The sequence below is a fragment of the Salmo trutta genome, chromosome 38 (assembly GCF_901001165.1).
Source record: "Salmo trutta chromosome 38, fSalTru1.1, whole genome shotgun sequence".
NCBI lineage: Eukaryota > Metazoa > Chordata > Actinopteri > Salmoniformes > Salmonidae > Salmo > Salmo trutta.
In genome coordinates, this window is record NC_042994.1 from 10,506,523 (window position 1) to 10,532,158 (window position 25,636).

At 42.0% G+C, this 25,636-nt stretch overlaps 1 protein-coding gene across 3 annotated transcripts in view; it reads right to left on the reverse strand.

Moving 5' to 3' along the window:
• Nucleotides 1-1,801: 1,801 nt before the first annotated feature.
• The window catches only part of LOC115178059 (VPS10 domain-containing receptor SorCS1-like), a 167,059-nt gene continuing 143,224 nt past the window's right edge, over nucleotides 1,802-25,636 (reverse strand). Inside the window, exons 14-27 of one of the 3 annotated variants that reach the window (XM_029739085.1) lie at nucleotides 23,514-23,621; nucleotides 21,648-21,765; nucleotides 18,518-18,651; nucleotides 17,034-17,147; nucleotides 16,199-16,370; nucleotides 15,748-15,934; nucleotides 14,504-14,637; nucleotides 13,715-13,838; nucleotides 13,335-13,447; nucleotides 9,364-9,498; nucleotides 5,953-6,052; nucleotides 5,174-5,279; nucleotides 3,308-3,477; nucleotides 1,802-2,939 (exon numbers count right to left, since the gene is read on the reverse strand). In XM_029739085.1, coding sequence (XP_029594945.1) covers nucleotides 2,875-2,939; nucleotides 3,308-3,477; nucleotides 5,174-5,279; nucleotides 5,953-6,052; nucleotides 9,364-9,498; nucleotides 13,335-13,447; nucleotides 13,715-13,838; nucleotides 14,504-14,637; nucleotides 15,748-15,934; nucleotides 16,199-16,370; nucleotides 17,034-17,147; nucleotides 18,518-18,651; nucleotides 21,648-21,765; nucleotides 23,514-23,621 — 1,780 coding nt within the window. In that variant the 3' untranslated portion in view covers nucleotides 1,802-2,874. Of the gene's footprint in view, nucleotides 2,940-3,307; nucleotides 3,478-5,173; nucleotides 5,280-5,497; nucleotides 5,596-5,952; nucleotides 6,053-9,363; nucleotides 9,499-13,334; nucleotides 13,448-13,714; nucleotides 13,839-14,503; nucleotides 14,638-15,747; nucleotides 15,935-16,198; nucleotides 16,371-17,033; nucleotides 17,148-18,517; nucleotides 18,652-21,647; nucleotides 21,766-23,513; nucleotides 23,622-25,636 lie in introns of those variants that run through there. The other 2 variants (XM_029739086.1, XM_029739087.1) reach the window with 2 other exon arrangements.

A 25,636-nucleotide genomic window follows, 5' to 3' on the forward strand; every position in this document is an offset into this window, starting at 1 on the left:
GAATTTCTTTCCTTTCCTTCTTTTCTGAGTTTGAGCCAATCAGTTGTGTTGTGACAGGGTAGGGGTGGTACACAGAAGATAGCCTATTTGGTAAAAGACCAAGTCCATATTATGGCAAGAACAACTCAAATAAGGAAAGAGAAACGACAGTCCATCATTACTTTAAGACATGAAGGTCAGTCAATGCGGAACATTTCAAGAACTTTTAAAGTTTCTTCAAGTGCAGTCACAAAACCCATCAAGCGCTCTTATGAAACTGGTTCTCAAGAGGACCACCACAGGAAAGGAAGACCCAAAGTTACTTCTGCTGCAGAGGATAAGTTTGTTAGAGTTAACAGCCTCAGATATTGCAGCACAAATAAATGCTTCACAGAATTCAAGTAGCAGACACATCTCAACATCAACAGTTCAGAGGAGACTGTGTGAATTAGGCCTTCATGGTTGAATTGCTGCAAAGAAACCACTACTAAAGGACACCAATAAGAAGAAGAGACTTGCTTGGTCCAAGAGACACGAGCAATGGGCATTAGACCGGTGGAAATCTGTCCTTTGGTCTAATGAGTCCAAATCTGAGATTTTTGGTTCCAACCGCCATGTCTTAGATGCAGAGTAGGTGAATGGATGATCTCCGCATGTGTGATTCCCACAGTGAAGTATGGAGGAGGAGGTGTGATGGTGCTTTGCTGGTGACACTGTCTGTGATTTATTTAGAATTCAAGGCACTCTTAACCAACATGGCTACCACAGTATTCTGCAGAGATACGCCATCCAATTTGGTTTACGCTTAATGGGACTATCATTTGTTTTTCAAAAGGACAATGACCCAAAACACACCTCCAGGCTATGTAAGGGCTATTTGTCCAAGAAAGAGAGTGATGGAGTGCATCATCAGATGACCTGGCCTCCATAATCACTCAACCTCAACCCAATTGAGATGTTTTGGGATGAGTTGGACCGCAGAGTGAAGGAAAAGCAGCCATAAAGTGCTCAGCATATGTGGGAACTCCTTCAAAACTTTTTGAAAAGCATTCCATGTGCAGCTGGTTTTGAGAATGCCAAGGGAGTGCAAAACTGTCATCAAGGCAAAGGGTGGCTACTTTCAAGAATCTCAAATATAAAATATATTTTTGTTTGTTTAACACTTTTTTGGTTACTAAATGATTCCATATGTGTTATTTCATAATTTTGATGTCTTCACTATTATTATACAATGTAGAACATAGTAAAAATAAAGAAAAACCCTTGAATGAGTAGGTGTGTCCAAACTTTTGACTGGTACTGTACATTCTAGGTTGTGTGTTGGTGGGTGGGTGTTCGTGTGTGTGTATACAATATGTATGCTACATAGTTCAAGTCACTCGGAATATTTTTGCATCACTGTCCAGCTACAGTAGAATAATAGTTATATGAAGAGTCCAGAAATATCATAATTTTCCCTCCATAATTGTCTGTATGGAACGACAAGGACAATAAGAAGGGCCTTCCGAAATTCCATAACCATCAATCAAACAATCACGTCTGTCAGATTCCACATGTGAAACACTTCGGGGTTCGACTGAGTCTAACCCTGCTTTTCTCAAAACAAGTTAACCATCCATGTACCCTACCATCCTCTACTGTCTGCGCTCTACTTCCTTTGGTTCTTGAAAAGGGGCATAATACACTACGAAGATGGAGTATACGGGGCCGAGACTGGGGGACTTTAGCCTAAATGTGTCACCAACTTTAACCAGCATTGAGCTTGACTGGCTGCATTAACTCAATTCCCGACTAGACTTCCAGTTCTGTTCTGTTCTCCCTATTTCAATGCCCTGGTGTGTCTTGTCCTAAAAGACAGTCCACTCTTTTTACGCTCTGAACGCTCCACTTGATATTCCATCTTAAAGCAGCTGTATTTCATTTTAACTTTTGCAACCCATAAATTGGAACGTCAGATAACTTCAGAAGAAAAGGTTAGTTTGAGAGGATATTGACTGATTTTTATTCCCCCCAAAATAACTGTCTTCTGCCCATTTCTCTTCTATGAAATCAGGTGTAACTAATGCATGGTGTCAGAGGGAACTGAAAACTTAATGCATCTACATTGGCTTCTCTTGAAGTCCCTATCATGGTAGCAGGCTAGCACCACGGTTCTCAGGCAAGCTATTACATTGGGATAAAAACAAAGTGTCATACAACTAGTGTTTCTTGTTAAATATAGCTCGTAGTGTAGAGATTAACAGCAAAGCTCAATAAAATCACCAAATCAAGAGACAACCAAACCCTGTATCTGTCTTTGAATTATTACATTGTAAGCAAAAACAAAACATTTCAGTACAAAAGTGTATTGTGCCATAATCAGCTTTCCGTGAGACAGTGAACGGAAACAAAATTGTTGTATTAATAATTGATATAGTTTTTCAGTTTGTAATTTGTTATTAAAATACACAAATATCACACAGACATTCATGATTTACAAAATAAATGTGATTTTAAATTGAATTATATACTGAATAAATAGTGTACCACCTCTGGTAGCGACACACAGTAGCGAAAAAGGATGTAAGACACTTACAGTAAGCTAACCAAAAGAGTGTTGTTTTTTTGTGTCTTTTTTTCTTTAGATCATGCTGGCTTTCCATTTGTAGCTATGTACTTGACTTTGTATAAATACATTTCATCAAAAATGATTTTGTATTGGATAGACATATATTATGTATAAAAAAAACCTGTATACAGTTTCTTCTGATTTTCACAGAGCACAGTAAGTGTCAGCAAAGTCAGGTAAGTCCAACATGCACAGGTATAAAGCTCAAAACCATTGTGTCCGCTCAAATGATTCAAAAAGTCCATGACACAGAATGGAGTTGCTGTTTTCGGAGTTGTCCAGAGTTTTTAAATGTTGATGTACGTGGGGAGTTCCGTTGAGAACTTGACATGTGCGTGAGATTTGATGCATCCTTTAAAGGATAAAATGATGGGCGACAGAGACATGAGGAAAGATGTCAGAAGACATTCCTGTCAGTATGAGTTAAGTCACATTTCTCCACAATGAATGAGGCTCTAGCTGAAACCTTCAGTGGAATGGGGCTATCAATTTATTAATCAAAACCTCAGTGAAAGTCTCTTTTACGTGAATGACAAAAGATTATCTTCATGGCAACTGATATTTAGTATGTGAAAGCGATGGAACAAAATGTAATTATATGACAAGAAATGGCAGTAAAGGTTAAATTACAGTTGTAGTACTGGACTTAGTAACTCATAAAAACTAAAATAAAAATAATAATAATATTTTTTTTTAAATAAAAATGGCATAGTCACTCACCGATGGGCCGTGTGTTCAACTCTGTGTCCATAAGCTCCGGAGAAGTCACCAGCTCCCTCGGAGTGTTCGGGGACACCAGGGTGCTTTCCGTCGGACTTACTGGACTCTGGATCATTTCTTGTTCTTTTTCGTTCTGCATCTGCGCATAGACGTTGAGGCCTGGGATCTTCCTTGAGGAAATATTTACAATGAGACGGGGGATAAAGACATTTGCCAGACTAATAAAATGGGAGGGATTGCCTGCATTGCCTGCCTTGGGGACCAAATAATTCTGATGCTCCTCTTTACAACCCAATAATGTGTAGACGCACCCAGGAGACATAACGAGTTGACTTAAATGCTTTGTTTCGATGCCTTCCGGCCTTATGTATAATTTTGTATATATTTGTATGTAAAATAGTTATAATAATACTGTATGTCTTTGGAAGGCAGAGGGTCTGGGCAGAGGAGAAGGAAGTTTACATACACTTAGGTTGGAGTCAATAAAACTTGTTTGTCAACCACTCCACACATTTCTTGTTAACAAACTATAGTTTCGGCAAGTCGGTTAGGACATCTACTTTGTGCAAGACACAAGTCATTTTTCAAACAATTGTTTACAAACAGATTATTTCACTTATAATTCACAGTATCACAATTCCAGTGGGTCAGAAGTTTACATACACTAAGTTGACTGTGCCTTTAAACAGCTTGGAAAACTCCAGAAAATGATGTCATGGCTGAAAAAGCAACTGAAAAAGCATGTGCAAGCAGGGAGGCCTACAAACCTGACTCAGTTACACCAGCTCTGTCAGGAGGAATGGGCCAAAATTCACCCAACTTATTGTGGGAAGCTTGTGGAAGGCGACCCGAAACGTTTGACCCAAGTTAAACAATTTCAAGGCAATGCTACCAAATACTAATTGAGTGTACGTAAACTTCTGACCCACTGGGAATGTGATGAAAGAAATAAAAGCTGAAGTAAATCCTTCTCTCTACTATTATTCTGACATTTCACATTCTTAAAATAAAGTGGTGATCCTAACTGACCTAAAACAGGGAATTTTTACTAGGATTAAATGTCAGGAATTGTGAATTTTGGCCGAGGTGTATGTAAACTTCCGACTTCAACTGTAGTCGTTGTTTGTGTGTATCTGTAAGTTGCTGTTCGTATGTGTTTGCTTGTATTTGATGCAAAAAAGAAAGGGAACACAAAAATACAATATTATAAAAAAAGGAAGGCAATTAGACATTCTACTGTATAAACACATGTATGTTCTAAAATCTATACGTTGTTGCACTCTCTTTCTCTCCTTCTTCTGTTTCTCTCTATAGATCTTGTCTCATTGACCCCTACTGCCCTTTTCACACAGAACTGTACCATGGTGGACGGAAATAATTTAACATTTCAGAAAGGTCAACTAGCAATGCTCAAAGGGCTAAATATCGATAATGCCTGAAGGCTGACTGGCATTTCATTTGCGGACAGAGGAAATGCCTCGACAAAAGGATTCTAAGAAAGTTGAGAGATAAGCCATTTCTCCCTTGAAACTGAACGTTTTCACAGACGTTTGACGGACAGTATTTTTGTTAAATGCCAAATGTCTAGACACTCAGTAACTCCCATTTGGTTAGTAATTTTACCCAATGTTCTTTCTGATATATAACCATAATTATACTGTAGCTCATAGCTCACAATTGGTGTCACAAGTGAGATTAGACCCTAGTCGAATAGCTCCCTCCTCAGTGTCCTAGCTAACTCAAAATGTTTCGTCAACACTGAGGAACTTTCCCACTTGGTTAGTAACATTCTCCCAACGTCCTAGCAACTTACAACCAGATATGGGGTATCGAGATCATCTCTACAGTATATCATGAGCACTGTACCTTTTGAATTTGTAGACGACAAATATCGCCAAACCCAGAACCACAACCGACAGCAGCATCAGCATGGCCGAGCCGCTGTGGTTCTCACTCGTGTCCACTAGGGGCGCTGTAGAGGTGGGAGACAAGAGTCACACAGTACAGTATACATTAAATTCCAAACAGTTTCCATAGAGAACAAGTAAATCATGCGTTTAAGAAGTCAACATGAAAACAGACACCTACTAATTAATAAAATACAAAATATAACAAAATAATTTAAAAAAAATATGAAATTGTATTGTGATTACGTTTTTGATACGGTAAGTATTTATTGACTTCTCTTACTCTTTATCTTATAAGCCCCTAGGACAGTAGCAGCATCCCCAAAAGGAAGAGGCACACATACTTGTAACGATGCTCACTCTCTGAATGTCTCTGTGTAGCTACATGATGGGAGCCAATCAGACAACAGGGTTGGGGGGTGTTAGTTAGTCGCTGGGCAGGAAATAGACCTCCTGGGCCTGTATTCACAAAGTGTCTTAGTGTAGGAGTGCTGATCTAGGATCAGGTCCTTCCTTTCCATATAATCTTATTTGTTATGATCTAAAAGGCAAAACTGTTCCTAGATCTGCAGTCCTATTCTGAGACACTTTGTGAATACGGGCCCTAGCTCTCTATTTCTATCTAGAACTATCTCTATCCATCTATATACTCATTAAAAAGACCCAGTTATCCTCAATACACCTAGCAAACACAAACAAAATGTAGGTATTTGTATTCGAAGAGATGCAGACACTTACCTGCAGACAAATGTGCAGCATATACTGTGACCTGGACCCCAGGCCGAAGGGTGAACTGGACCAGGTTTTGGTTGAGGGCGCTAAGTAAGATTTCAGAGAGCTAGAGCGGGAGAGACAAACACGACAAAAAACATGAATTAAAAAAATTATATGCGCATCGATTTCCATAATAATTAGAGTAGTAAGATTTCTAAATCAACGTATTAGAACTTTTTATATCAGAGATCTGTAAGAGTACATTTACATTCAGCGTCTTATCCAGAGCGACTTAGAGGAGCAATTAGGGTTGAGTGCCGTTGCTCAAGGGCACACGTTGTTGTCCTGGCATCGACAACGATGAGACAGCCTATATAGGAAGGTCAGAAACCTGGCAGTGTGGTGCCAAGACAACAACCTCACCCTCAATGTGAACAAGACAAAGGAGCTGATCGTGGACAACAGGAAAAGGCGGGCCGAACAGGCCCCCATTAACATTGACGGGGCTGTAGTGGAGCGGGTCGAGAGTTTCAAGTTCCTTGGTGTCCACATCACCAACGAACTATCATGGTCCAAACACACCTAGACAGTCGTGAAGAGGGCATGACAAAAGCTTCTCCCCCTCAGGAGACTGAAAAGATTTGGCATGGGTCCCCAGATCCTCAAAAAGTTCTACAGCTGCACCATCGAGAGCATCCTGACCGGTTGCATCACCTCCTGGTACGACAACTGCTAGGCATCTGACCATAATGCGCTACAGAGGGTAGTGCATACGGCCCAGTACATCAATGGGGCCAAGCTTCCTGCCATCCAGGACCTATATACTAGGCGGTGTCAGAGGAAAGCCCAAAAAATTGTCAAAGACTCCAGTCACCCAGTCATAAACTGTTTTCTCTGCTACTGTATGGCTAGCGGTACCGGAGCGCCATGTCTAGGACCAAAAGGCTCCTTAACAGCTTCTACCCCCAAGCCATAAGACTGCTGAACAATTAATCAAATGGCCACCCGTACTATTTACATTGACACCCATCCCCTCCCATTTGTTTTTACACCTGCTACTCACTGTTTATTATGTACGCATAGTCACTCTACCTACTGTACATGTATAAATGACCTTAGACTAACCTGTACTCCTGCACATTGACTCGGTACCGGTACCCACTGTATCGTTATTAGCCTCATTATTGTTATTTTATTGTGTTACTTTGTATTATATTTTACTTTAGTTGATTTGGTAACTATTTTCTTAACTCTTTCTTGAAGTGCATTCTTTGTTGGTTAACTGCTTGTAAGTAAGCATTTCATGGTAAGGTCTACACCTGTTGTATTCGGCTCACGTGACTGATTAACAGATGTTTCACCTAGTCGGAGCGGAGATTCAAACCAGCAACCTTTCGGTTACTGTCCCAACGCTCTTGACCTCTAGTCTATAGGTCAACACTAAATCAAATCCAACTGTATCTAAACTGCATAAATCATCTAAATACACTTCACCATACAGTATAAGAGACAGAGTAGAAGACATCCAGCAGTATCATTAAATAGTATAACCAGTATAACTACTCTAGTCATATTATTGGTTCGTTTCAGAATGAGTTTCTTCTCATGCATACCATGCTGAGGCAGATCTTTCCACCACATACTTACTGATACCCACCACGACTCACTGATACTACACACCCCACGGCTCACTGCACCCTCCCTCCACCCAGAAACCCATTTAAAGTGAAATATCTATGGATGAATCCATGCCGGTTCTCACCACTTTAATACATAATGTAGGGCCTATTTGATGAAAAACCTGGCTTTTACTCCGGGTTTTTAGAGCGACAAGTAACCTTCTGCACAGAGAACGTGCAGTTTGGAGATAAATCAGACGTACCACCCTGACCTGGAGGCTACAACTGGAATACAGTGTTCCATTTCATGATGCTTCCAATTTAGTCCGGACATAGTCCCCTGAACTATACCGTCCATATGATGTCAATCACACAAATGATGATTTGTACCATTATAAATCTAAACTGTAAACACATTTTGTCAGATATGTCATTTAACAAAGTTGTATCCTTTTTACTTTGCATTCAAGCTAAAGACTAAAACAGAGAATATGTATGCAGGTCATGCATAGAAAGACCCTGGCTAAACAAATTCCCAGTGTTATTTCTTTGCTAGGCTTCATTAATTTTATCTGCCTCATTTACCAAATTAATTGTGATATGAGTAGTTTCTCCCAGTCCTTCACATTCCTTCAAGCTTTTATATTTCTTACCAAGTTTAAAATTAGACTATAGCTATGAATAATTACTTTTCTCACTGTATATATCGGGGTCACTAAATCTATTATACAATCTAATAAGCACAACCGCACATTACACTTTCAAGATGCAAACCTTGAATAAAGATGTATTGCTGGGACCTGAGTGAGAAGGGTCTTGCCATTGCCAGGCTATCAGGCAGATTTGAGGGGGGGAAATACAATTAATTTCTTCCTGGTTCTATTCTACTTACATCTTTTTAATGATCATCCATTATCTATTTTATGGGCCTAGGAGCTAATTCAGTACATCTTGATACCTGCTGGTGATTCAGTGGCCAGTATCAGCAGAGACACTATCTTTGTCTGGGTTTATTCCTGTGAAAGACTGCAACCCCCACCCTCTCACATAGAGATGACTCGGGGTATTCTACAGTAAAGTTGTCAGCAGTGATGACTTTTAAAGCTTGTCACACTTATTGATGAGGCTAGTTGATATTCTTCAGTGTGTGTGTGTGTGTGTGTGTGTGTAAGCCCATGCGGATAATATTGACATCTACTGGAGAAAATATGAACTCAGCCTTGAACATATAAGTATGTTGCAATTCTGTTCTCAGACCTTGTAGCAGTATAGACCAACACAGCAATGTATTAGTGAGGAATGTTAGAAAAATGAATATTTCTAAGCCTACTCATGTTTTAGTTCAGTGGAGACTTCTAAATTATGCCAAATGGAATAACAAGGAAATCAACAGATGGCGAACATGTTGGTGCAAGAAAACAACTGCTTAGCTGTCAAACTCAAAACATCCAACAAGCAGAGTAATATCCCCCTGAAATATAGCTCCAAATGTCATTCAGGGATAATTCAGAGTAAGTATATGTCAAATTAACTCATAAAAAGTATGCTCCTACTCCCACTCAAACATCTGGCATGAATCAATATAGGAACTTAATGAATTGAATTTTATGGTTTACTTTTATGGAAATGTAGTTGTCAGATACCCATTTTGGTAATATTTAACTGACAGGTAACACTGACAGATATAATGCTTTTTTAACCTGTTACAAACATGAATAAGCCATTATATCATGTCTTTTGAATAAGGCTAAGGCCTATAATATGTTATGTCTATGTTTCAACTCACACAAAATGCCTGTTATTTAATCAATCATACCTGGTCTAAATGAGCTGAGTTCTTCTCCGGCTTGCCCTCCGTTAACTCTTTGTCTGGCAGGAGGAAAAACTCTGCTGCCGTGGGCAACCCTGGTAGGACAGTGACAAGGAGCCGCTCCGGGGTCACCCCTGTGGCCTAGAGAAAGATAAGGTGGAGGGAGAGAAAGAAGAGAGAGATGAGAAGGGAGAAGGGTAAGATGAGGAGTTGGGAGAGGAAGAGGAAAAGAAGAAGAGGGAGATGGAGAGGGAGACGAGGGAGATGGAGAGGAGGAAGATGAAGAGGAGGGAGAGGAGGAAGATGAAGAGGAGGGAGATGGAGAGGAGGAAGATGAAGAGGAAAGGGAAGAAGAACAGAAAGAGGAGGAGTAAGAGGAAGAATTCCCCATCAACCATTTGGACCAGACTGGATCGCTTTTCATGTCACTAAGCACATCATCAAAGAGGAAAGCAGCGGCATCGAAAAATAGGAATTGTCTGGATGGTCGTAATTAGTGTGACTGTGATACATTGCTGCGATACTCACTGTGATACATTATTACTAACATCAATGAGACTTAGATCTGAAATGATCATACTACTCAGGTCCTGAGCTGTTCGCATCAAATATGGTACGATTTCCGTTCTCAAAAATACTGAATAGTATGAGCAATTCAATACATTTTGTGAATACTACAATGTCTACCAAACAGGTCATATGTCATGTGTGGATTTGAAATTCACTATATATACAAAAGTATGTGGACACCCCTTCAAATTAGTGAATTAGGCTATTTCAGCACACTTGTTGCTGACAGGTGTATAAAATTGAGCATACAGCCATGCAATCTCCATAAACAAACATTGGCAGTAGAATGGCCTTTCTGAAGAGCTCAGTGACTTTCAACGTGGCACTGTCATAGGATCCCACCTTTCATTCGTCAAATTTCTGCCCTGCTAGAGCTGCCCCGGTCAACTGTAAGTGCTGTTATTGTGAAGTGGAAACATCTAGGAGCAACAACGGCTCAGCAATGAAGTGGTAGGCCACACAAGCTCACAGAACGGGACTGACGAGTGCTGAAGTGCGTAGCCCACTACCGAATTCAAAACTGCCTCTGGAAGCAACGTCAACACAAGAACTATTCGTCAGGAGCTTCATGAAATGGGTATCCACGGTCGAGCAGCCGCACACAAGCCTAAGATCACCATGCGCAATGCCAAGCGTCAGCTGGAGTGGTGTAAAGCTCCCTGCCATTGGACTCGGTTACTGCCCCAACGCAGTGGAAAAGCGTTCCTCGGAGTGATGAATCACACTTCACCATCTGGCAATCCAACGGATGACTCCGGGTTTGGCGGATGCCAAGAGAACGTTACCTGCGCAAATGCATAGTGCCAACTGTAAAGTTTGGTGAAAGAGGAATAATTGTCTGGGGCTGTTTCATGGTTTGGGCTAGGCCCCTTAGTTCCAGAGAAGGGAAATCTTAATGCTAGAGCATACAATGACATTCTAGACGATTCCGTGCTTCCAACTTTGTGGCAACAGTTTGGGGAAGGCCCTTTCCTGTTTCATCATGACAATGCCCCGTGCACAAAGTGAGGTCCATATAGAAATGGTTTGTCGAGATCAGTGAGGAAGAACTTGGCTGGCCTGCACAGAGCCCTGACCTCAACCTCATAGAACACTTTGGGATGAATTGGAATGCCGACTGCGAGCCAGGCCTAATCGCCTAACATCAGTGCCCGACCTGTGAGAAAAAATACCTATTTATCTGCTTTGTTTGAAAATTAATAGTTAACAATGATGTGCTGAACAAATCGTAAGAGATTTTCATAACTAGTAGTACTGTGTGTGACCTGAGATAGAGATAGCCTGGATGGGGTAGAACAAACCCCTATTTGTCCTAATCATTTTTTCTTCTGAGAAACTACGTTAGGGAGGGGTAAACAACACCCGGTGCACATAACCACAAGATGGACCCAAGGTGGCTTATGATGCCCCAATCTGCATGGGAGGGGTGGAACCAGCCATGACTAAGCATTTTTAGGTTTGATATATACAGTTGAAGTCGGAAGTTTACATACACCTCGGCCAAATACATTTAAACTCAGTTTTTCACAATTCCTGACATTTAATCCTAGTAAACATTCCCTGTCTTACTCCTGCCCACACATTTTCTATAGGATTGAGGTCAGGGCTTTGTGATGGCCACTCCAATACCTTGACTTTGTTGTCCTTAAGCCATTTTGCCACAACTTTGGAAGTATGCTTGGGGTCATTGTCCATTTGGAAGACCCATTTGTGACCAAGCTTTAACTTCCTGTCTTTGATGACTGATGTCTTGAGATGTTGCTTCAATATGTCCACATATTTTTCATTCCTCATGATGCCATCTATTTTGTGAAGTGCACCAGTCCCTCCTGCAGCAAAGCACCCCCACAACATGATGCTGCCACCCCCATGCTTCACGGTTAGGATGGTGTTCTTCGGCTTGCAAGCCTCCCCCTTTTTCCTCCAAACATAACAATGGTCATTATGGCCAAACAGCTCTATTTTTGTTTCATCAGACCAGAGGACATTTCTCCAAAAAGTACAATCTTTGTCCCCATGTGCAGTTGCAAACCGTAGTCTGGCCTTTTTATGGTGGTTTTGGAGCAGTGGCTTCTTCCTTGCTGAGCGGCTTTCAGGTTATGTCGACATAGGACTTTTTTTCTGAGGTCTTGGCTGATTTCTTTTGATTTTCCCATGTTCAGAACTGACCAACTCCATATTAATGTCAAAGATTTTGAAATGTGACGTTTGACAAGAAGGTGTGCACATACTTTTGTTCATGTAGTGTATGTCCCTCACACTGACTGGTGATAACATTCAAAGCTACAGTTCAGCTGGGCCTAAATTCACCAAACCATGACAATCAGACATTCAGTGAGATTTATTTGTGCATGTATGGCCTCACCAAATACAACCCTGAACTCACAGGCGACCAGCAATTCCATAGTTCAATGTGACAGGGAAGGCAGTGCAACAGCAATTTAGAATGTACTTGAAGTAATTTTCCCTTGCCAGTTAACATCTCAGTCACGACCTGAGGTCACAGGGAATGTATTGTAAAGTGGGCAACAGACTAAATACACTGAAGCAAAATATAAACGCCAAAGTGTTGATCACATGTTTCATGAGCTGAAATAAAAAATCCCAGACATTTTCCATATGCACAAAAAGCTTATTTCTCTCAAATGTTGTGCACAAATTTGTTTACATCGCTGTTAGGTGTGGCATATCAAGAAGCTAATTAAACAGCATGATCATTCCACAGGTGTACCTTGTGCTGGGGACAATAAAATATAACTTTAAAAGTGTAGTTTTGTCACACATCACAATGCCACAGATGTCTCAAGTTTTGAGGGAGCGTGCAATTGGCATGCTGACTGCAGGAAAGTCCACCAGAGCTGTTGACAGAGAATATAATTTTCATATCTCTACCAGAAGCTGCCTCCAACATCGTTTTAGAGAATTTGGCAGTACTTCCAACTGGCCTCACAATCGTAGACCACTTGTAACCATGCCAGCCCAGGACCTCCACATCCGGCTTCTTTACCTGTGGGATCATTTGAGGTGGGGCGGGGGGGTGTTGAGAAGTATTTCTGTCTGTAATAAAGCCCCTTTTGTGGGGAAAAAATATTTGGGATTGGCTGGACCTGGCTTCCAAGTGGGTGGGCTGTGCCATGGCTGTGCCGCTACCCAGTCATGTGAAATCCATAGATTAGGGCCTAATTAATTTATTTGAATTGACTGATTTCCGTATATGAACTGTAACTCAGTAAAATTGTTGCATGTTGCATTTATATTTCTGCTCAGTATATACTGTGTGTGTGTGTGTGTGTGTGTGTGTGTGTGTGTGTGTGTGTGTGTGTGTGTGTGTGTGTGTGTGTGTGTGTGTGTGTGTGTGTGTGTGTGTGTGTGCATGTAATATACAGTTAGATACAAGGACCACTCACTTTGACCATGGAGTTCTTGATGACTCTGCTGATGTCCAGTCTCCATTCGGCCACGTCGGGGTTGTGGTCATCCAGGTTAGATGAGAAGGCTAGTAGATGTGACCTGAAATATTCTACACAGAGAAACAACTATATGATGATCAGCTGATGATGATGCTTTTTATTTCTGCCCTATTGTCTGAAATAATGAATGTGTTAAATGAATGAGTAGTGAACAATTACTTTTAACTACTTCTAAACAGCTACATTAAATCATACTTACTAGCCAACCTCAAGTGCATTAAAATCTACAGTCAACTAGAAACAAACCTCCAGCAGTATACATGGCTGTCTGGCTGTTTACAATACAAAAACAAACAAAAAAACTGCTCACTGCTCACCGTGGACAGCGATGGTTTTCCGGTCCTGCAGGATGGCGTTCCCAGCGGACACCTGCACGGTGACAGTGTTGACGCCTTCCCGGGAGAACGTGCACGCCACGCTCCCTTCCAGGGTGATTATCGGCTACAAAGAGAAAGAGAGGAGACAGGGAGAGAGAGAGAGAGAGAGAGAGAGAGAGAGAGAGAGTGGGAAAGGGAGGGGGAGGGAGAGAGAGAGGGGAAGGGAGGGGAAGGGAGAGAGAGAGGGAACGAGCGGGAGAGAGAGAGAGCGACCGAGAGAGGGGAAGAGCGAGAGAGGGGAAGAGCGAGAGAGCACGGGGGTTCCCAAGGGAGGCCCTTATCAACCTTGTTAACATCTCACACAGGCACTATTTACACTACATAGGTGTCAGCCGGGAGGCAGGCAGGCAGCCACACACATAAACACAACTCACATCGCCCCCCAAGGAACCATGATCGCAGCTGTGCTGCATAGAACTGTCCGGGGAGAGTTCCATGAGACACCAGCAGTTCTCTCTGTCGTTACTTGGATCTCCATTTGTTTTTGAAATGGCTCAGACATGTTAATTCTGGATCATTTCCTCATGTACTAGAATAGCTAGCAGCTGCATTAGTAGCTAAACTCGTTGCCCAACCAACCAAAACAAATTCTGAATTAAGTCAGACAAATACTGCTCTAATTTGTAAATCTGGCACAAATCTTTCTTCACGTCACTTTATCTTACAGTGTGAAGGATGAGCACACAATAAAACTACAAGTCCCAGCAGTATTGAAGTATCTTATCTTACCTCAGTGTTATTTCCGAACCACCAGATGTAGGTGACTGTTCCCACTTGGCTAGGCCACAGCACAGCAGTGAGGTTGACTTCCTTACTCTTCACCGCCACAAAGGGAGCGGAGAGATGGATATACTCCAGCTGACCTACTCAAAGTAACAAAAATACATGACAGTGAACCCACTGAGACTGACTCCACAACGTTTTGGGGCCTCTTACGAAATGTATGAAGTTGCATTCAAAATGATCTGCCCTAAAAATGCATCACAGTGAACTGACTGAATCCACAAAGTAAGTTTGTAGCCCCTTATAATATGAAATGAAGGCACAAAAAGTACATATTACAGTGAACCGATTGACTCCTTAAAGTTTTGGGGCCTCTAATTAAATTAAGGTAAGCAGAAAACTTCAGAGTATCCATCTATGGGCCCCTTATGAATTGAAGGCACATAACAAAAAAAAAAGTGAGCTGCATTCAGAGGATTCTGGGACGTTGTGGTCGCCATCTGTGTGTTATTTTTCATCCCTGGCACTCCTGAGTCCTGGCTGGTCCCCATTTGTAACGGCTGGCACATCAAGATGGACAGATTGCAAGGTCCCACAGCTCCCTGATCAATAAGTCAACTACGTTACATCTGTCACCCACGAAACCACCAGGGGTGGTCAGCCCCATCATCACAGAGAAGACGGGAATGACTTGCATGTTAGAGTTAGAGTGGGGGTACCCTGAAGGGGTATTGTATAGAGAAAATGGCTTCGGTTTGACTGGAATTGTAATGGATTTAGGCTACCTTAATCTCCACTGATGTCGGATCATGACATGCATATTACACAAACAGATAACAAATATAATGTTCTATGCCAGTGTTTCCCAACCCTGGTCCTCGAGTACCCCCAAAAGTACACATTTGTATTGTAACCTTGGACAAGCACACCTGATTCAACTTGTCAACTAATCATCAAGCCTTCAATGAGTTGAATGAGGTGTGTTTGACCAGGACTACAATACAAATGTGTACTGTTGGGGTACTTGGGAAACACTGTTCTATGCAAGTAAAAGTCTGCAAAGGAACAATTTTGTGTGTCAGAATTGTATAACTACCTCACTCATATGTCTGTAGATTACGGGCTACACTGACGTCAGGTAAGGTACAGTAAGGTAAGGTAAGCTAAACTAAGCTAAAGTATGTAACTACACTCACATGTTAAAGGTTAAAGACCGTGACTTGTGAACCCACAGTGAGAGACAGACTCACATGTGACGTGGAGGTACAGCACCACGCTCTCCGACCCCAGGCTGTTCTCTGCTGTAGCTGTCACACGGTAGATCCCGACAGCCTTGTAGACGTGCTTGACCCCATTCTCTATGGAGCTCACGTTGGAGTAGGTCAGAGCGTGACCGTCCCCGAAGTCCACCATGATGCTCGTCCTGGCTCCGTCGCCCTATACAGGAGGTAACAGTCATCAACGATTGAAGAAAGAAAACGGTACGCTTACACTAGCTACTGTAGGTATTTCCATGAACATGTTATTTGGTAACACTTTATATGAAGATGTAATGGCATAGTAAGAGAATAGAGAGTATTTTGTTGCTATTACAGAAGTGGAGAGTTGACATACATTTTCCAATACTGAGTTAAAGTCAGCGCCCGGTCTGAATGAACAGGGAGCCAGTTACTGTATTGCTCCTTAGGAAAAACCACTCACCTCTTCAAGAAACACCAGGAAGGTGACATTGGTGCCCAGCGTAGCTGTCAGCTTTCCTTCACTGGTGACGAGGTGCAGGCCTTTGGGGGCCTGGGTGGGACAGTGCTGCCTCCTGGCCGTGTACTCTGCTATCACACCCGCTGTGCAGTTATTGGACACAACCTTCCTGTAGCTGAATGTACATAGGTCACAACCGCGGTTAGAAGCTTTGCTGATGGATAGATGAGCATCGAGAAGAACGACCTTAGCAGGTTAGCAGGTTGGCTATTGAGAACACATTCTCTTAATAAATATCCTTATTCCAAGCGTACGTTTGCAGTCCAAGCGTACGTTTGCAGTGGGCTAAATCCGGGTCACACAGTGTGATTATTGGTTGTCTTTAACAAATCTACTTTGAAACAAGAGTATACATCTCACACACAAGGTTATGGGCTTAAAAAAAGAAGACACCTGTACCATGTCCGATATACAGTTCAAATGTATTACATTTTGAGTTTGCATCCCAAAATTACTATTTATATACACATTACAGAAGACTGAAATATACCAAAACGTTTTGACATAGAAACACTGGATTTTAGTTGTTTTTATGAAAAATATGAATAGCATTCCACCAAAAATGGCTCTTTTGGTCATTGACGGTAGGAAAGGGCTACTGAACATTTTTGTAAGGATTGATACATTTTTTGTAACTTCAGAAGCCTTTTTAAACCTCAAATACACTACACATGTTACATTTCCTGCATTTCAGGAAAGTTCTCCATCAACGGGGTGAACAAATTAAGATCCAACATCTGTAAGAGGCTAATGAGAGTCCTGGGAATAATCTGCTTACCCAGTGCTGTTGATGAAAGTAGTCCCTGTGGTGCAGCTTCTAGACATGGACGATGGGAGGAACCAAAAGGCGGGGGTGCACTTGCCGTCACTCCGCCTATCGTAGCCATAGTCACTGTAATGTTTGGATCATACCAAAATAAACAACAGTCGAGTGAAATGCTACACAGCAAACTTCTATAAGTGATTCAATTCCTGACTCATACTGGTGACCCTGGTGTCAAAATAATTGAAGAATTTCAATGGCACTTATTGATTTTACAGAAATGCTGTACTAATATGATTGTCTTTTTAGTTTTTCAAAACCAGACAAAGTTGTTTATGCTACAATAATAACATTAACACAGTCGAGTGAAATTCTATGAAGTTTGTTTTGATATATTTAATTTATGTGACATAGAGGAATTGTCTTTGAGGGTTTGGGGTGGGACTCTGCACTGGGGCCTGAAAACACATCTCAAACAAACTGATTTGACAAAAAAACTTTTTTAAACACAGCTCTGGTTTGTTTGTCCTATCATTAAAAGGCAACATTGCCAGCACGCGCGTCCTCAAAACGATAGGAACAAATTGGCCCAATTAGGCAGACATGCACACAGATGCAGAAGTGTTGTGATAGTTAATGAACGCTATTAAGCCCGATGATTAATCGGCTCTTACTAAAACTCATTCCAAGTTTACCGCCTCACTCAAGGGGCCCACGGATTTGGGAATTAACAAAAGCAACATTAATAATACTGATAGATAATTCAAAGAAATGGATTGTGAAGTTTGTAGCAAATATGCTTTGGAAATGTGTCGTCGATGAACAGAGAGTCACTGACAAAAGCTGAAAGCCACAAAAGCAGTGACAGAGTTAGTTTGTTTCTTAAACGTATGGTGACATTGTAGGAAAGAGCAATGGCAGACATTCAAGGAGAAAGACACACACACACACACACACACACACCTATCCCACTCCCTATCCCCATGCAAACTTGGATCCTGTCAACCCTCCTCTCTCTCTGTGCTTTTTCCTTCATTCTTCAACACACACACAGCTTGGAGTGGTGCAGTTGACTGCATTCCATTTAGCCGGGGCAGCCTCCAAGAGAATCCAGAAGCTAAGTCTCCTCTGCAATTCTAATCTGGAGTGAGCTTCACCATGACGGTGATCCCTTATCTTTTTATCCTTCGCTTCCAGGCTTCTTTTTTTCATCCTCCACTCCATATGCCAGTGGTATATTGATAGGGCGGCTTAGGCAGAAGTTGTAACGCTAGATGTGTTTGTGTTCGAGTAGTGTGCTGGAGTCTCTCCTCAAGTACCATCAGCCAGTTCCGTTTATTGATCTATTCCAGTACTATTCCACTCAAGTAATCCGTTAACTTGTGTAATGTTTACTACGTGTATTGTGTGCCAGTTTACTTACATTGTATTTACACTGTACCTACTTCTGCATAATTCAGGGATAATTAATGTGAAGCGGGACCCATCTGTCTACTCACCACTCAAAGTCGGCCTCAGTGCAGTCGCAGGGCTCCGAGGTCATCGTGACCGAGTACGTCTTACCCATAACGCACCTGGCTATGGGCTTCAACTTCCTGTAGATTCTTTTCACTCCCATGATGCACGGTTCGCCCTGTGGATATATTTTATGAATTGAAAAAAAAAACAGAGAAAAGGGGTTGTTTTTGTTACATTTCCCATCATCATAAATAATTTACTGCAGTGCGGTGAACCATGCCTGTATCATCATGTGTGTGAAAAGGCATGCCGTTGCTTTTTCCTTTACATGGGCTTTTTTTGTATTGCTGCCCACTGAGGCTCATGTTGTGTGGTGTGCTAGTGGTAAGCGATGCTAAACTTAAAACACTTCTCTCTCTCATGTATCCTACACCCAAGCTGTTGCAGCTCGCTTGACTTAGTTTCGGAAAAACATTAAGATTTTTCGTTTTGATACATAGGGCCTTGCTGGATGAATCTAAATGGTTTTTTTAGGGGTGAAATAGTGGTTCTGCCATTCTCTCTCCTAGAGTCAGATGGTTTAACAGGAGGCAAGAGGAGTGTACCCCTCAGAGGCAGAGTTGGTTCTCTCTTTCTCTCTACGTGATAACACAAATGGCCTGATTGGGTCCAAATGGTCTTAAAGCCACAATTTGCCATTTCAACACCTTACCCTGCCACAGACTGTTGCTTTAAAAAAAAACACCACAGCCTTTCCTTTGGGCCAGTTCCCAATTTGTTCTTCAATGTTTACCTCTATAATTGAGTTGGACTGTTGTCCACTTCCATGGCTGTATGTTTTGATCGTTAGGGCCAGCCCAATCATATAGATGTCTGAGTTGATTATGGTAGCTCGGTCAGAATAAAGAAGCACTCTCCATCTCATCCTTATGTTTGGCTCTGGGTCTGTCTAGGCTTGAGGTAGAGCATTCGCTCTGGCTCAAACGTAGGCAGTGTTTTATAAAGAGAGTTGTAGAGACATACATACATCAGCAAGAATTAGAGGGAGTATGTCTAAGTGCTTTTGGGCCTGAGGGAGAGAAACGCCCGGCACCTGAACAGCGCATACTCAACAGCTCAACACAAAGCAGAGGTTGGAGATAGGGGAGTGATCAAGCAGTACAGTGCATGTCAAAACTGTCTTTCATTCGATTAAGGGTCTCGGTCTATCTAGACCTCTCTGTCAAGTAAATGATAAGAGATGGAGGTTTGTGGGAATGGCTACAGAGCACACATAGTAGCAGTAGGGGCGGCATGTAGCTCAGCGGTTAAGAGCATTGAGCCAGTAACCGAGAGGTCGCTGGTTCGAAACCCCAAGTTGACTAGGTGAAAAATCTACCGATGATACCCTTGAGCAAGGCACTTTACCTGGATAAGAGAATATGCTAAATGACAAAACATTTTATGTCGCAGGTTAAAGACACATCGTGCAAAAATCGCGCCGCTGTTTCCTGGTTGCTAAAATTGAAATAGTTCATTAGAATTAGCCTAATTTCAGGTAATGTGTCAAGTATAGTGTAGAGAATCATTGTAACATCTAAACCGCTGTGAAATATATTTTCCCGTAAGCAAAAATATTGTGTTTGAAGCTGGTGTACAAAATTGTAAGTAAGACGCAAAAACAAAACTTATGAACAGGAGGCATAGAAATAGCGCATATAGAACATACAGTTGAAGTCGGAAGTTTACATACACTTAGGTTGGAGTCAATGAAACTCGTTTTTCAACCATTCCACAAATTTCTTGTTAACAAACTATAGTTTTGGCAAGTCGGTTAGGACATCTACTTTGTGCATGACACAAGTAATTTTTCCAACAATTGTTTACAGACAGATTATTTCACTTATAATTCACTGTATCACAATTCCAGTGGGTCAGAAGTTTACATACACTAAGTTGACTGTGCCTTTAAAGAGCTTGGAAAATTCCAGAAAATGATGTCATGGCTTTAGAAGCTTCTGATAGGCTAATTGACATAATTTGAGTCAATTGGAGGTGTACCTGTGGATGTATTTCGAGGCCTACCTTCAAACTCAGTGCCTCTTTGCTTGACATCATGGGAAAATCAAAAGAAATCAGCCAAGAACTCAGAAAAAAATTGTAGACCTCCACAAGTCTGGTTCATCCTTGGGAGCAATTTCCAAACGCCTGGAGGTACCACGTTCATCTGTACAAACAATAGTACGCAAGTATAAACACCATGGGACCATGCAGCCGTCATACCGCTCAGAAAGGAGATGTGTTCTGTCTCCTAAAGATGAACGTACTTTGGTGCGAAAAGTGCAAAGCGGTTCACAACTGCACATGGGGACAAAGATCGTACTTTTTGGAGAAATGTCCTTTGGTCTGATGAAACAAAAATAGAACTGTTCTGCTTAAATGACCGTCGTTATGTTTGGAGGAAAAAGGGGGAGGCCTTCAAGCCGAAAAACACGATCCCAACCGTGAAGCACGGGGGTGGCAGCATCATGTTGTGGGGGTGCTTTGCTGCAGGAGGTGCTGGTGCACTTCACAAAATAGATGGCATCATAAGCAAGGAAAATTATGTGGATACATTGAAGCAACATCTCAAGACATCAGTCAGTAAGTTAAAGCTTGGTTGCAAATGGGTCTTCCAAATGGACAATGACCCCAAGCATACATCCAAAGTTGTGGCAAAATGTCAAGGTATTGGAGCGGCCATCACAAAGCCCTGACCTCAATCCTACAGAACTGAAAAAGCGTTTGCGAGCAAGGAGGCCTACAAACCTGACTCAGTTACACCAGCTCTGTCAAGAGGAATGGGCCAAAATTCACCCAACTTATTGTGGGAAGCTTGTGGAAGGCTACCCGAAACATTTGACCCAAGTTAAGCAAATGAAAGGCAATGCTACCAAATACTAATTGAGTGTATGTAAACTTCTGACCCACTGGGAATGTGATGAAAGAAATAAAAGCTGAAATAAATCAATCATTCTCTCTACTATTATTCTGACATTTCACATTCTTAAAATAAAGTGGTGATCCTAACTGACCTAAGACAGGGAATTTTTACTATAATTAAATGTCAGGAATTGTGAAAAACGGAGTTTAAAAGTATTTGGCTAAGGTGTATGTAAACTTCCGACTTCAACTGTATGTAGGTGCCATTACCCGATTGTGTAGGTGCCATGTCTGGTAATCCCCCTCTGTACATCTCCGGTTGAAGATGGACCTGAAGTCAATCTTGACCAGCTGCCACTCGGACCGGTGACTGACGTGTCCAAAGATCCTGCAAACAGCAAGGAACCTTACAGCTGCAGCAGAAAAGGTACACTGGTATCTGGTTGTCAGACAGCAAAGCCACAGCAGCTGTGAACACTGATAGGTACACTACACTGAAACACAGCAGTATGGTTATAATGATTAGGGTGGCAGAGGGAAAAACACAGGTCAAACTAAGGAGTGTCCGGTACGGCACCCATATTAGGAAGTTCCTCAGTTGTCAGACTGAGGCATCAGTCAAGACAAGTCACTTCTGAGCTGAAAAAAATATACTTAGTTGGATAGAGGAATGTAAAAGTGTGGAGTCAACATATTTTCTTTCTTTGACTTGGACGAACATGACAGTTATTACTAAAAGCTTTAGAGAAATTGCATTTGGCAACTAATGGAATCTAAATTAATCACTTAACAAAAGAGATATGTCTTACAGGGTGTGTATTCCCCATAGGTTCAACAAAAACCTCAACCCAAATTCAAGGTTATAACACCACCTCAGTTTTTAAGTTTTACTGGAATTTACCTCCTCTCTCTGCTAATCAAACAACAAATGTATCACAAACAATCCATCAATTAACGGACTGAGGCGCTGGTCTACAACTGTCACTAACTGTAAAATCATTATTAACTGATAAGAAAATGGCCTGAAATGAACTAATGATAAATAATGAGGTGTCCATACACAGAGATGCAGAGAAAAAGAGTACACATTTAATTTTGTGTACTCTGTAGTAGGCTGTCAACAATCTCCTAACAGTATCATATCCCACAGTCCTGTCTGTCTCAGCTGGTTCAGAGAAGTGTATAGCACTCTGGGCCTACAGGGAGAAAGTCATTTATCCTATCTTTTGATTCCATCTTCCTCGCTCTCTGTCTCAGTCTCTCCCCTCATCTCTCTCAACTCTCTCTCTCTCCCCCCACTTCTGTCCTTCCCTCTCCCAGTCTCAGCAGCTGTGGCCTATCCTTCTATTGCCGTGCTGACTACAAAGTCAACTGTCCGTCACTCAGTTTTCGGTGATGACAGGTGTTAGAAAACACTGATGTAAGGGCTACGGGAAACCTTATGCAGCAGCCGTCAAAGTTTTACACCAAAAAAGTACAATAAGAGCATGTAGTATAGCTAAGTGGGTCATTCTAGAAGGAAATAAGTTGTAGAAAAGACGGAAAACTTCATATGCCATGTTTCTTAAAACTATTGAGTCAATGTTGCTACATAATGCAGAAAGAACTTTTAGAGCCCTACTTTCCTATTCGGTCCTTTAGCCATAGTCTATTTTATTTTTGATGATGTTCCTCATGTTCTTCAAAACGGAGTGCTCTGCTGTCGCCGGTCTCCCAACACCACTGATGTCTCTGTGATCATAATCCCGAGACAGATGGTTTTGATGTGACGCTAAACCTTGAGAGGGATCTATTCCATTCATGTTAGGGAAAATGGGCAGCCAGCATGTCGTTACTACAAGTGGTTTGGATACGAGCAAAACTCCCACCCTCGCACACAACGTTAACACATCTAACACGGTTACGGTTCATTCAATCTCAATTCATTATGTTAACACATAAAACATACTGTATATCTGCAATCAGATGGGATTTGATTTTACTGTGTGGTGTAGTGGAAGCGCTGTAATCTATACGGACAACATACAGTAACACTTCTGGGCCAACGTTTGAATCCTGCATCCACCCCTTTCGGTTCAGAGTTTCCCCTTATCGGTCTCTCTCTCATTCAAAATTGGGTAAATAAAGTTGATTTACGTCATAATGAGAGTCTCCTCCCCCGGCTCCCCTAGTAACCCGTCCACAAACAGGGGCGACATGGTGAAACTGTATTTATTCCACTGTCTCCCCTCGTCGAAACTCATCCTGTGGGAGGAACCATAGAAAAAGGATGAGAACTACTGTATTTAACAGTATTATAGTATTTTCTTCTGTATCTCTATGGGAGAAACCATAGCAATAGAATGAGAACTCCATTAGTGTATTTAACAGTATTATAAACTCAGCAAAAAAAGAAACGTCCCCTTTTCAGGACCCTGTCTTTCAAAGATAATTCGTAAAAATCCAAATAACTTCACAGATCTTCATTGTAAAGGGTTAAAACACTGTTTCCCATGCTTGTTCAATGAACCATAAACAATTAATGAGCATGCACCTGTGGAACGGTAATTAAGACACTAAAAGCTTACAGACGGTAGGCAATTAAGGTCACAGTTATGAAAACTTAGGACACTAAAGAGGCCTTTCTACTGACTATGAAAAACAACAAAAGAAAGAAGCCCAGGGTCTCCGCTCATCTGTGTAAACGTGTCTAAGGCATGCTGCAAGGAGGCATGAGGACTGCAGATGTGGCCAGGGCAATAAATTGCAATGTCCGTACTGTGAGACGCCAAAGACAGCGCTACAGGGAGACAGGATGGACAGCTGATCGTCCTCGCAGTGGCAGACCACGTGTAACAACACCTGCACAGGATTGGTACATCCGAACATCACACCTGCGGGACAGGTACAGGATGGCAACAACAACTGCCCGAGTTACACCAGGAACGCACAATCCCTCCATCAGTGCTCAGACTGTCCGCAATAGGCTGAGAGAGGCTGGACTGAGGGCCTGTAGGCATGTTGTAAGGCAGTTCCTCACCAGACATCACCGGCAACAATGTCGCCTATGGGCACAAACCCACCATCGCTGGACCAGACAGGACTGGCCAAAAGTGCTCTTCACTGACGAGTCATGGTTTTGTCTCACCAGGGGGGATGGTCGGATTTGCGTTTATCGTCGAAGGAATGAGAGTTACACCGAGGCCTGTACTCTGGAGCGGGATCGATTTGGAGGTGGAGGGTCCGTCTTGGTCTGCGGTGTGTCACAGCATCATCGGACTGAGCTTGTTGTCATTGCAGTCAATCTCAACGCTGTGCGTTACAGGGAAGACATCCTCCCCCCTCATGTGGTACCCTTCCTGCAGGCTCATCCTGACATGACCCTCCAGCATGACAATGCCACCAGCCATACTGCTCGTTCTGTGCATGATTTCCTGCAAGACAGGAATGTCAGTGTTCTGCCATGGCCAGCAAAGAGCCCGGATCTCAATCCCATTGAGCACATCTGGGACCTGTTGGATCGGAGGGTGAGGGCTTGGGCCATTCCCCCAGAAATGTCCGGGAACTTGCAGGTGCCATGGTGGAAGAGTGGGGTAACATCTCACAGCAAGAACTGGCAAATCTGGTGCAGTCCATGAGGAGGAGATGCACTGCAGTACTTAATGCAGCTGGTTGCCACACCAGATACTGACTGTTGATTTTGACTCCCCCTTTGTTCAGGGACACATTATTCCATTTCTGTTAGTCACATGTCTGTCGAACTTGTTCAGTTTATGTCTCAGTTGTTGAATCTTGTTATGTTCATACAAATATTTACACATGTTAAGTTTGCTGAAAATAAACGCAGTTGACAGTGAGGACGTTTCTTTTTTTTGCTGAGTTTAGTATTTTCTGCTGTATCTTTATGGTAGAAACCATAGAAATATAATAATAACACATACCATAACTAATGGGCAGAATTAGAAAATAGTATAGTGTATAATATTACAGTATTATATGCATCTCTATGGGAGAAAACAAATCTTCTCCAGTGCCTTATCAAACTGATAAAAACTGAATTTGAATTTTTCCACCATGACATAGAATATGAGCACTGCATTTCTAAAGGCATTGAAAGGCAAGGCTTACATCACGTAACGAACAGGGAAAGGTGAAATTAAATAGCAATCGTCAAAGGAGGAGAATATCTCACGGCCTACTGGTTTGGAATTACACTAATCACTTCCTATGTTCTTAGACATACTCATTACACTATCAGGCTTGTGGGAACGTGAGGATTG